The sequence below is a fragment of the Herpailurus yagouaroundi genome, unplaced genomic scaffold, assembly GCF_014898765.1.
Source record: "Herpailurus yagouaroundi ecotype Mexico unplaced genomic scaffold, PumYag 254, whole genome shotgun sequence".
Taxonomy (NCBI): Eukaryota; Metazoa; Chordata; class Mammalia; order Carnivora; family Felidae; genus Herpailurus; species Herpailurus yagouaroundi.
This window is the reverse complement of record NW_024412471.1, coordinates 2781293-2794329: the sequence shown is the minus strand read 5'-3', so window position 1 is coordinate 2794329 and position 13037 is coordinate 2781293. Positions and strand designations below refer to the sequence as shown.

Genomic DNA, 13037 nt, shown 5'->3' with positions numbered 1-13037 from the left:
TATTCAATATTCCATATTAATTCATGCTATTGATGCATTCTTGGGTTGTTTCCAGTTTGGGCTTCTTATAAATAGCACCACTGTGGGCATTTTTGGAGTAAAGATCTCATTTATTTTTTTAAGTAATCTCTACATCAACATGAGGCTCAAACATACAACCCTGAGGTCAAGAGTTGCACGCTCCACTGACTGAGCCAGCCAGATGCCTTCACTGTGAACATTTTTATATATGTTTTTTGGTGCACATATGTACACGTATGTGGAATTGCTAGGTCACAAAATGTGCATATATTCATTCAGCTTTAGTATTCAAAAGTGGTTATAGCATATTACACCCTCACCAGTGCATGAGAGTTCTGGTTGCTCCTCCTCCTCATCAACATTCAGTGTATTTTAGCCATTCTGTTGCATGTGCAGCAGTTACCACATAGTTTTAATTTGCGTTAAAACCAGTGACTCATGATATTGAGCATTCTTCATGTTTATTGCCTGTTTGGATGTCCTCTTTTGTAAAGTACCTGTCAAGGTTTTTTGCCAGTTTTTCCTTATTGTTGTCTTTCCTTATGGACTTGGAGCTCTGTATTTTGGATGTGAATCCTTTTTCAAATGTTGCAAATATCTTCCACTCTATGGCTTGTCCTTTCACTATCTATGTTGTTTTCTTTTTTCAGTGAAAAAAGTTCTTACATTTCCTGTAGTTACATTTCCTGGGTTGGTGCTCACTACACCCTATTTAAAAATGTTTTGCCACAGGGGCACCTGGGTGGCTCAGTCGGTTAAGCATCCGGCTCTTAATTTCGGCTCAGGTCTGGACCTTATGGTTCGTGGGTTCCAGCTGGCAGCATGGAGCCTGCTTGGGATTCTCTGTCTCCCTCTCTCTGCCCCTCCCCCACTCGTGCCCTCTCTGTCCCTCTTTCTCAAAAATAAATAATAAACATTAAAAAAATGTTTTGCCACAGTTAATCAGCAGTGGAGGCTCGCAGTCACTTCATTTAAATCTGTGTGTGAGATCACAAAAATACAGCTGGCCGAGGACCTACATCCTAATTATATGGCTTAGAATGAGTGTCCCCAACCTGCTCCAAGGCGATGAGGATGGAGAGAATGTCTTCTGAGTAGGAAATTGGTAATGTCTGCCAAAAGCTGCACCCTACAAATTTTGATATATAATATTCCCACGATCATGTAAGGCTAAATATTTTTAATTTTCATTAGTACGCGTGTATTCTTTTTTCTTTTTCTTTATGAATTATTTACAAGTGTTTTAGGAGGGTGGCTTCTGTTATCGTTTTCTAACTTTATGGCATTTTGGTTAGAATTTATGTTAAATATGATGTCAGGTCTTTATATTTGTTGAAAGTTGCTTGTGGCCTAATATGTGGTCCATGCTTGCACCTGTTGCATATGTGTTTGGAAAGTACACGAATTTTCTCTAAGCTATAGCATTCTATATAAATCCACAAAGTCAACTCTATTAATTGTGTCATTCGAATATTTTATATCATTACTAGTATTTTTGACAGTTTCTGATGGAGGTATATTAAAATCTGTGGATGTATAAAGCAAAAGGGTCGGTGTGTTTGGGCAGTATAGTCTTTGAGCACCATTTTGCCGGGAACGGGAATAAGGGAGGGAAGAGTATTGATTATATTTAGAAACCCTGTGGCAGCATCCAAAACTATAAAAACATGCTACATATAGCACTGGAGTGTCTGCCTTTCATTCTTAGGTAAGTTCTGGAGGGGGAAAAAGCACTACTGTCCCTTCTCTTTTGTCCTTTAAGAACCTCATCCTCATTTAGCCACACCACCTACCCCAGGGAAAGAAAAAGGAAGCATCTTTAGTTGTGTGTAGAGGTGTGCATCACAAGGGAAGGCTCCTTGGATGTGGGGCTTGTTTTTACCAGCTCTATCACTGATCTGCACAGATGTATGTGTCCTCTATCAATTTAGAAGCATATATTCATCTGGATATGTTTGCTGTTCTGTGTGTTTGTCTTAGCACCTGGGATCCCATTAATAACTTGCTCAGGACTTGGAGTGTATTAGTTTTTCATTGCTGTGTAACAAATTACCACAAACACAGCAGCTTAAAACAGCATACATTTATTATCTTTCCATGGGTCAGGGCTCCCAGCACAGCTTGGTTGGGTGGTCTGCAGAGGCTGCAGTCAGGGTATTGACTGGGGTGTGTTCCTTCCTGCAACTCTTCCAAGCTCACACGGTCATTGGCAGAATTCAGTTCCTTATGTGGTAGACATGATGTCCCCATCTTTTTGCTGGCTGTCAGGTGGAGGCCGATCTCAGCTCTGGAGGCAGGCCCCTGCCCTTATGGCCCTCTCCCAACACGGCAGCTCACTTCTTTAAGGCCAGTGGGAGAACTTCTCAGTCCAGTCAGCTAAGACAGAGTCATAAAATGTAACGTCATCATGGAAGAGACTCCCCACAACCTTTGTTATGTTCTGTTGAAAGTCACAGGTTCTATCCACACTCAAGGGAATTACACAAGAGTGTGACTCATCCTAAGACTTATCTTAGAATTCTGCTTACCACATAGAGTAAGTTATTTTTGTCCCAACCAACTTCTGAAATCTGGAAAGGGAATATAAAAGGGGCTGTGTGCACAACTGCTGGAAAAGACTTTTCTTCCCAGCAAAGCTAAAGATAGGTGAGGAATGGGCAACAGGCCTCAAATTCAACAGAGTTATAAGGTTGGAATGTTATAAAAAGATAAGAAAGCCTCCTTGTACCTCTGCCACTGTATACATACATTTTGGGTCTACACTTTCCAGATTGGCTACTACTCCAGGTCCAAAGCAGAGTCTTCACAGAAGGGGAACCTCTGACCTTAAGGTGTCATGGATGGAAGAATAAGCTGGTATACAATGTGGTTTTCTACCAAAATGACAAGGCCTTTAAGTTTTCTGCTCAGAATTCTGAATTCACCATTCTGAAAACCAGCCTGAGTCACAATGGCATCTATCACTGCTCAGGCATGGGAAGGCATCGCTACACATCACCAGGAGTCTCTATCACTGTGAAAGGTATGTGTTTGAATAGTCATAGAGCTGTAGTTTTAAGGGCCATCATAAATCATCACTTCAGTTTGTGAGTGAAGAGACTAAGTTCCAGAGAGGCAACTGCCTCGCTGAAGGCCATGCAATGACCAGTGGCTGGGCCGGGACCAGAACTGAAGTCTCCTAGGTCTGTGTGTTGCTCTTTCCAGTAAACCACAGCGCCCCATCCGTAATCCCAGGAGCTAAAGTGAAGGCCAGGGCATAGTAAGGATCTATTTCATCAATTTTGTTTCAGGTGCAAGGAATAGAGACTCACTCCAGGTGGGTGGGAGAGTTATTAGAAAATAACTCAAAGCAATCTCATAAAATCTCCATAGAAATGGAAGCCATGAATGGGGCGCCTGGGTGGCTCAGTCGGTTGAGCATCCGACTTCAGCTCAGGTCATGATCTCGCGGTCTGTGAGTTCGAGCCCCACGTCCGGCTCTGTGCTGACAGCTTAGAGCCTGGAGCCTGCTTCAGATTCTGTGTCCCCCTCTCTCTCTGCCCCTCCCCTGCTCATGCTCTGTCTCTCTGTCAAAAACAAATGAACATTAAAAAAAAAAAAAGAAATGGAAGCCATGAAGACATTATGACTTGATTATACTTTCTATCTGGCAGGGGCATTGAAGCCTCTCTGGTTTTACTTCTCTCTGAACATCTATCTGCTAACTAAGCAGTTTCCTCTGTTCCAGCTTGCACATGGCCTTCATGGTAACTCTTTCATGTTAGTACACTTAACTAACTAGCAACTGTTTTCTGTCTGAAAAATAATTCATTCCTATGGGAAAGAGAGGATTTTCCCAGATTATCTTTTGAGGCAGTAACACAAGCAACGAGTCACTGAACTGGCTAGTGTGGGGGTCAGTGTCCACTCCTGGGCAACAATTACCAAAAGGGCACGGTCATATAATCAGTAACATGGCTATTCAGGGAAGCATGGACCGTGTGAAGGTATTCTCCCCAGTAGGAAATGAAGAAGCTGGTAACTGTAAGTATATCTTTGAGGAAACCCCAAGAATGCCTTTCTGCTGGAAGTGGGACAAATTGTCCATGGATGCATTCTCCAGGAGCAGGGTTCCTGAGAAGGAAGGGGGTATATCTTCTGTAAAAAGAACCTTGACACTGAAGCAGGCAACCCTGTCCTCATCAACTTTTTCTTTAGAGCTATTTCTGGCCCCAGTGCTAAAAGCATCCTTGTCGTTACCACTCCTGGAGGGGCATCTGGTCAACCTGAGCTGTGAAACAAAGTTGCTCCTACAGAGACCTGGTTTGCAACTTTACTTCTCCTTCTACACGGGCAGCAAGACCCTGATGAGCAGGAACACATCCTCTGGATACCAGATACTAACTGCTAAAAGAGAAGATTCAGGGCTATACTGGTGTGAGGCTACCACAGAAGATGGCAGTATTGTCAAGCGCAGCCCTGAGCTGGAACTTCAAGTGCTTGGTGAGTGAGAATAAGGGGAATTTCCAGGCACAGAGGAAGATGTGCCCTTTTCTCCTTTGGGGCTGAGGTCTGTTTAAGGGGATTTCATGGCCCACTCAAGAAAAATCCATGAACAGGCCTTTCCACTCTCTCTCTCTCTCTGTTTTTAATGTTTGTTTATTTTTGAGAGACAGAGTGTGAGCAGGGGACAGGCAGAGAGAGAGGAAGACACAGAATCCGAAGCAGACTCCAGGCTCTGAGCTGTCAGCACAGAGCCTGAGGTGGGGCTCGAATTCACAGACTGTGAGATCATGCCCTGAGCTGAAGTCGGACACTTAACTGATTGAGCCACCCAGGCACCCCTCCACTCTTGATTCATAACTTCCCTATTCTCATAAACTTCATTTCCTTTCCTTTCTTCACTTATTTCCTTCTTTCCTTCTTTATTTTCTATTTTCTCTCCTCTCTCCTTCCTTCCCCCTCATTCCTGCCCTCAACCCCAAAAGTCTGATCAGCAATATATTGAGTTCTTCTCATCTATTGTCATGGTATGGGGATATGAAGACACTGGGGTGCAATTCTTATTTCCAGGAGCTCACATAGTAAATTGGAGAGATGGGGATTTTGTGGATTGCACATAATACTAGGAAGTTCACTGTTAAGCTGTAATGAGGAGGCTGCCCATGGTCTGTTACACCACATAACCCAGGTAGAGCACCTCTCTGCCCCCTGAAATGACCAATCCTCCACTGGGGACAGGCATAGCAGGTGTCAGCTAGCTTTCTCCCCCAAGCAGAACTCTCAGCCAGATCCCTCTGGGTTCTAAGTAGCATTTCTTCTCTTTGTCATTTTCTTTTTCAGGCCTCCAGACACCAACTCCTGTTTGGTTTCACGTCCTTTTCTATCTGGCAGTGGGAATGGTATTTTTGGTGGACACCATTCTCTGTATGATTATACATAAGGAACTGCAAAAACAGAAACAGTGGAATTTAGAAATCTCTTTGGGCTCTGGTCCTAAGAAAAATGTAACTTCCTACCTTCAAGAAGATAGATACTTAGAAGACATTTAGAGCTGAAATGTCAGGAACCAGAACAGCCGCAAGAAAGGATACACCAGAAGTCCCTAGAGGGAGGGCAGCAGTAGTGGCCCAGTGGGTGCCCACGGGTCTAGACAGCCCCTCCCTCTTCTTATCCGGGCAAGCACTGGGGCACAGCCGGAACTTTAGACACTGGACTGTGAGTCCCATGATAATCTGACTCACTCAAATAAAGCAAACAAATGAATGGACTTCAGTGGAGATTAACTTGGAATCTGGGTAATCAGGGATGATTTGAGGTGAAGTCTACTCTAAAGAAATCTTGAAAAACTTGCAGATGCAGTCTAACCTGCTTATCCTACTAGCTGGTTGAGCAATAATATATTTCTAGGGACAGGGTGAAAAGGTGTGTACATGTATACAAGAGATTAAGACAGAGAAAGACAGAATGAGAGGGAGAAGGAGGCAGAAAAAGAGAGAATGGATCTCAGGAAGAGAAAAGGGCATAGATCTCAAAGAAGGGAATATAACTCACAGATAGCTCCTGAGAGACTGTGGCAGCAGCGCTCACACCTCCCTGGAGTCAGCGTGGTTGTTTGGTGGCTTTTCTCTTCAGCACACTAGCAGGGGACGCACCCACACAGCTGGCAGAGCCACAGGGCCGTTCCTCCCCAGGAGAGATGGGTACATTATTTTTGTCCTTTCCTATGAGGCTTTCTCATAACCTCTCTGCCCAGAGACACCGGGGCCCTGCCTGCCTGTCCCAGTCCCCACCCCACAGGAAGACAGAAGAACTGTTAACAGAGGCTTTCCTTAATAAATTCAACCCAGACCTCCTAGCTAGGCACTGCAAGGAGGGGCTGCAGGTGGGGAGGGGCGCTGACATTGGAAAGGCCCAGCTCTCTCTGCCAGAGATGTACTCTCCCCTTCTGATTTTCTGGCTGATTACTACCTAGCTTCAAGATATGCTACTCTCCCACTCGGGCTCTCGTTTGGAGGCAAAATATTTTCCCACTACTCTGAAATAAAGCTAGAACATGTGAAAAGACTTTCCTAAGGGTTTGAAAAAAACAAAAGGGCTATAAACAAACCTAGCAACAAATCCTAGATTTTTTTGTTTTTGTTTTTAATGTAGTTTATCTGCCAGACAAGGACACACCCCTGCCTAGCCTCTGTCCTGGCTCAAAAAGGCAGGGCTCACCTTTACCAGCCACAACCTCAGAAGCACTCTTCTGCAATTCAGCACATGAAGTAGACTAGACAGAAGAGCACCTTAGCCCACTGCTTCCCTAGTCTGTGGACAATGAGAAGGTTCTCCCTTTCAGAACAAGGTATGATAATGATCATCTCAATAGATGTGCAACAACTCCCAACATTTGTATTAAAAGAAATGGTCATATATAACAGTAGGAGTTTGCACATATCATTTGGTGTCTTGGACTGAGAAAACAGAAACGAGGATGGCAGGAAATGATCCCATAGGGAAGAGACCCAAAGACCCTCTGGGACCACCTGTAGGACACTCTAGCCTCAGGAATTGGGAAGTGAAGTAGAAGTGACATTCACAGAGAGAGCTCTCTGCCAGCCCTCACAGGGTGGATAGAACTTCAGGGAAAGAGCTCCCTAGGGGAAGAAGATGGCAGAAAGACACTAAGGCCTGGGGTGAAGTTGGAATGGGGATAGTCATTAGTAAAGCATCACGAAGAGCCTTGTCCTTCCCCACTCTCCTCTTTTGTGCTTCCTCTCCAGATTTTTCCATGCTTGTGTCTTTGTCACAATTTTTAATCACTTGTACTGCTTAAATAATTGGTTTGATTAAGTTAATTTCTTGTGTTGCTGGGTGAGCTGGGGAGAACCCTGGATCCTGAGGCCTTGACCCAGCCTCTCCCAAAGATGTCACCAAAGGTTGTCTCAAGAAAGAATTCGAGGACAGACACATCACAGTGAATGAGTGATACAAGCAGGAAAGTTTATTAAAGTAAAAGTGATGTAGAGAACAAGGCAAAAGAAAAAAAAATTAAACTTTCTTGCAACTTACAGCCCATTGACAAGTACTTGAGACAGGCAGAGTGACCTTCCTCAAGGAGCTTAGCTGCCTTGATGTTAATACTTTGCTAGAGACAAAGGGCAACTTTAGCCTGATGTTAGTCCGACCTCCAGTGTCCTGTAAAAATTCCTTTGGAAATTTCCTTTCTCTCTGCCCCCCACCCCCCAAGACATATGTTAGCAATCATCCTCCAAGCATATGGCTCCCTGATACACATCTGAAGGGTCTCATGACTGAGTTTTTACTAGACAGTAATAAATGACCTTTTCCTAACAGCAGCTACCCCTCAAGGTCCTGGAAACCTTTCTTCCAAATTCCTCAGAGATTTATGCTATCCCTAACCCTCTCCCAACTTGAAAGCAACTCCTCACGACCCCAGTGCAGCTCTTTCTGCCATGGGCCCTGTACCTGTACCATAATAAAACCACCTTTTTGCACCAAAGATGTCTCAAGGATTCTTTGACCATTCACTCCTAAACCTGAACAAAAGTAGACTCTTGAGGTGAGAGTGGGAGGGAGAGAGAGAACTTCCCACGGTTCAGGTTTCTATTTTTATCAACAGCTATTAACAAGGGTGTGGTTTATTCATTATTTGGAGTGGAATTGGTAGGTTTTCTCTCTTCTTCCTTATTTGGCCAGGGGTTTCCTGTCTTGGCACCTGCCTTGTTGGGCCTGTCTGGTGGCTTCTTAAGGAGTGCTGTGAGGACAGGCCTCTGGCCTTCCCAAACGCTGACCATGACTTCCTCTTTGCTGGCCTCCAGGTATCCTGTTAGAACCTAACTGCCTAGGGGCGCCTGGGTGGCGCAGTCGGTTAAGCGTCCGACTTCAGCCAGGTCACGATCTCGCGGTCCGTGAGTTCGAGCCCCGCGTCAGGCTCTGGGCTGATGGCTCAGAGCCTGGAGCCTGTTTCCGATTCTGTGTGTCCCTCTCTCTCTGCCCCTCCCCCGTTCATGCTCTCTCTCTGTCCCCAAAATAAATAAACGTTGAAAAAAAAATTAAAAAAAAAAAAAAAAAAAAAAAAAAAAAAAAAAAGAACCTAACTGCCTAGTCTAACATTTGAACAATTTGCACTTCAGTCTATCCTTATTTCTGGTCAATAGCTATGACAGGAATAGTTCTTGGGGTGCTCCAAATTGACACCTACCTGTCTGTTCCCCAAGCCATAGTGCTGGGTCTGGTCAAGGCCTGATACCACCCAATACTTTCTCCAGGTGGGTGCCCAGGTCTCCAATTTCCCTATGGGGGTTGGGTGCCCTGACCCTAGCACTTGCCCCTATCTAAGGGCTCACTCTATTTTTATTCCATCCAGTGCTGGAAACACACAGAAAATATTGGATCCAACTGGGGAGAGGGGCCCAAAGGCAGAGAAGGGAAACGAATGTAAAACCCAGCAGAAGGCAAATTGTCCCCTGCTGAGACACCCCCCCCCCCCCCACAAAGTCCTACCCTTCCTGGAACATCCAGCATCTCCTGCCTGAACAAAACAGGCCATTTCAGCCCAAAGCAGGACAGGCTTGTGAGCAGTACTTATTCCAGAGCTCCTCAGTGGGTTGGTCTAGGCTCTATCAAGCTTTCATTGCAGTCTGATTTCTTCCTCTGCCCAGTCCTGCCTCTTCATTCTTCCTTTCACAGGAGCTCATCCTTAATAAACATCTTGCACCCCAAACTCTGTCCAGCATCTGTTCCCAGAGTCCCGTCTGAGTATTTTGTATGCCATTGCAAAATTTATAGTCTTTGGAGTCTTAAAAGACCCATTTGTCCCAATAACACTTCTAAGGACTATTTATATATGTATGTATGTATGTATGTATGTATGTATGTATTTACTTATTTATTTATGAGTACAAGCAGGGGAGGGGCAGAGAGACAGGGAGAGAGAGAATCTCAAGCAGGCTTCTCGCTATCAGTGTGGAGCCCGATGTGGGACTTGAACTCATGAACCTTGAGATCATGACCTGAGCAGAAATCAAGAGCTGGACACTTAACCAACTAAGCTACCCAGGCACCCTTGGGACATAGTTAATGGAGAACAAAACAAGTTGGTAACAGTAAAAAATATGCACACAAGTCTCCATTTTGACAAGAGAACGAGCTTGATATTCCTGCGAATGTCCTTTAACACCGTATCAAACTGAGCTGTTTATGATGCAAAATGTTCTCTCTCCCTCTACCTGTAAAGGAGAGGGAACATCTTCAGTGATTCTAGATGTACTTTTATGAATAATGAAGACTTCCATTTTAAGGTCAGGCTTTGGAATTTCACTAGTTCACATTAGAAGCAAAACACAAGCCTGCTAAAAATTGTAGTTGCAGAAATCAAGAAATGGATCCACAGAGGGGCATCTGGGTGACTCAGTCAGTTGAGTGTCCGACTTCCGCTCAGGTCATGATCTCGCAGCTCCTGAGTTTGAGCCCCGCATCAGGCTCTGTGCTGACAGCTCAGAGCCTGGAGTCTGCTTCAGATTCTGTGTCTCCCTGTCTTTCTGCCCCTCCCCTGCTCAGGCTGTCTCTCAAAAAATAAATAAATGTAAAAAATAAATAAATAAATAAATAAATAAATAAATGGGTCAATAGAATTTTACTCAATAATGATGAAACAAGAAACACGCAGCACTTTGTTCTAGAGTCTCCACCACCCCCTACTGTCCTACATATGGATTGCTTTACTCACTGACCAGCGCCTTTCTGGAGTGTGTGCACCCACGGGGATTTCTGGAGTGTGTGCACCCACGGGGATAGCTGGTGTTCTCGCAGGTACGTTGGCGATGATAGCTTTAAGGGAATCAAGCTCCCAACTGTCAACTTCCACGCAGGGGCTTCCATTGTATTGTGCTGCCTAAGGACATGCCCTCTGTAAGTGTGTGAGGCTACTTCTGCTTTTCCACATACTCTTTCCCACACACCCTTCACCCAGTTTGCAAAAGAAAGGTATCTTTCACACCCATCCCAAATCATGATTCATTGCCTTGGGGATTAAAAAAAAAAAAAAAAAAAAAATCTCTTTACCAGAGACAGAGGCACTATAGACCAGTGGTAGGTTTTTGTGTCTCTCTTATACTTACGAGTATTAAGGACAAAGCTAGGTATTAGAGATAAATTTGTTGGCCCGTGTTGAGATGTTCTGAATCTTGGTGTATCGTAAGAGGTAAAGCAGAATTGATGACACTTTTCACGCAAAGACCTTGCCTCTTCTTTATTATTAAAAAAAAAAAAAAACAAAACCAGAAGAATGAAACTAGACCACTTTCTTACACCATTCACAAAAATAAAATGGATAAAGGACCTGAATGTGAGACAGGAAACCATCAAAACACTAGAGAAGAAAGCAGGAAAAGACCTCTCTGACCTCAGCCACATTAATTTCTTACTTGACACATCCCCAAAGGCAAGGGAATTAAAAGCAAAAATGAACTACTGGGACCTTATCAAGATAAAAAGCTTCTGCACAGCAAAGGAAACAATCAACAAAACTAAAAGGCAACCAACGGAATGGGAAAAGATATTTGCAAATGACATATCGGACATAGGGCTAGTACCCAAAATCTATAAAGAGCTCACCAAACTCCACACCCAAAAAAAACAAATAATCCAGTGAAGAAATGGGCAGAAAACACGAATAGACACTTCTCTAAAGAAGACATCCAGATGGCCAACAGGCACATGAAAAGATGCTCAATGTCGCTCCTCATCAGGGAAATACAAATCAAAACCACACTCAGATATCACCTCACGCCAGTCAGAGTGGCCAAAATGAACAAATCAGGAGACTATAGATGCTGGAGAGGATGTGGAGAAATGGGAACCCTGTTGCACTGTTGGTGGGAATGCAAACTGGTACAGCCACTCTGGAAAACAGTGTGGAGGTTCCTCAAAAAATTAAAAATAGACCTACCCTATGACTCAGCCGTAGCACTACTAGGAATTTACCCAAGGGATACAGGAGTACTGATGCATAGGGGCACTTGTACCCCAATGTTTATAGCAGCACTCTCAACAATAGCCAAACTGTGGAAAGAGCCTAAATGTCCATCAACTGATAAATGGATAAAGAAATTGTGGTTTATATACACAATGGAGTACTACGTGGCAATGTGAAAGAATGAAACATGGCCCTTTGTAGCAACGTGGATGGAACTGGAGTGTAATGCTAAGTGAAATAAGCCATACAGAGAAAGACAGATACCATATGTTTTCACTCTTAGGTGGATCCTGAGAAACTTAACAGAAACCCATGGGGAAGGGGAAGAAAAAAAAAAAAAAAAAGAGGTTAGAGTGGGAGAGAGCCAAAGCATAAGAGACTCTTAAAAACTGAGAACTGAGGGTTGATGGGGGGTGGGAGGGAGGGAAGGGTAGGTGATGGGCATTGAAGAGGGCATCTTTTGGGATGAGCACTGGGTGTTGTATGGAAACCAATTTGACAATAAATTTCATATATTAAAAAAAAAAAAAAAAAAGGTTTAGCTCTGGAGGGAGAGTCCTGAGAGCAAGGCAAAGAGTGTAAGAAATAGTGCACCTTATGTCATCTAGGCAACAAACTCATGCGCAGCCCTATACCTGATTTACTCATCTGTGCATCAGGCTGTGTAATAGGCTGGCAGACGTTCAGGTAACAATTCCTTAATCTGAGCACCTGAAGCCAACAGGGTTTGGTCATTTATTCATGCCACACCAAGGTCAAACCAGGAGGCTGATGGGAGGCGGGGGGGGGGGGGCGGCCCTTGCAGGAACACTGTCAGCAGTTGTGTGGAAGCTGAGAGCATGGAGCATCCCAAACCAGGAATGCAATGCCCCAGCCCAGAAGTGACTCAGACACTTCCACCTCACTGGTCAGCACTAGTTACTCAGCTCCATTCAACCACAAAGAGGATGTAAAATTCTACAGAAGCTGGAAATACTGTGCAAACAGCACAGACGCTAGCGCATAGAGTTAAGATACATAAAAACACTCTGGGAATTGTCAACCAGCTTTAAAGAGCAGTCCCCCTGCATTTTCAGTATTCTAAGTAAAGGAAGAGGGGGAATAGTTCATTCACCCAATTTAGTGTTTCTGTTTCATATTCTGCCTGATTTCAAAAGAGCTGAAACCTTTTACCTCTAACCCATCACATTACAGCTCCTAGAAAGTTGGTTTTACATTTTCTTGAACAATTTAGAATCTTTTTCGTTAATTTTTACAAAAAAAAAAAAAAAAGTACTGCACACTGTATATCTGTGTTCACATTTTCACTCGGTTGCAAACCTGCTTCTGTCACTCATCAGTCATTTCCTGTTCCTAACTGGCATGTGTTAGTAGATTCTACTGTAAAGCATCATCTTAAAGGTCCCGAATACACTTTTTTTTTTTTAAGTGTTTACTTTTGATGGAGAGAGAGACACAGAGCATGAGCAGGGGAGGGGCAGAGAGAGAGGACGACACAGAATCTGAAGCAGGCTCCAGGCTCTGATCTGTCAGCACAAAGCCTCATGGGGGG

The 13037-nt window shown here is 44.0% G+C and overlaps 1 protein-coding gene and 2 long non-coding RNA genes across 3 annotated transcripts in view; 1 reads left to right on the top strand and 2 right to left on the bottom strand.

The window, feature by feature from the left end:
• FCGR1A (Fc gamma receptor Ia) overlaps nucleotides 1-5770 on the top strand; it is a 29288-nt gene extending 23518 nt beyond the window's left edge. The window contains 4 exon segments of the mRNA XM_040461326.1: nucleotides 2792-3043; nucleotides 4219-4503; nucleotides 5344-5549; nucleotides 5552-5770. Coding sequence (XP_040317260.1) covers nucleotides 2792-3043; nucleotides 4219-4503; nucleotides 5344-5549; nucleotides 5552-5626 — 818 coding nt within the window. The 3' untranslated portion in view covers nucleotides 5627-5770.
• Nucleotides 2090-2886, bottom strand: LOC121021102 (uncharacterized). Its single transcript, XR_005786426.1, has 2 exons — nucleotides 2770-2886; nucleotides 2090-2397 (listed from the first exon to the last, which is right to left on the bottom strand). It is a non-coding gene; the product is annotated as an uncharacterized LOC121021102 (long non-coding RNA).
• Nucleotides 5771-8138: 2368 nt separating the features above from the next.
• On the bottom strand, nucleotides 8139-9438 carry LOC121021103 (uncharacterized). The gene is made up of 2 exons (XR_005786427.1): nucleotides 8603-9438; nucleotides 8139-8342 (listed from the first exon to the last, which is right to left on the bottom strand). It is a non-coding gene; the product is annotated as an uncharacterized LOC121021103 (long non-coding RNA).
• Between the last annotated feature and the right edge of the window lie 3599 nt (nucleotides 9439-13037).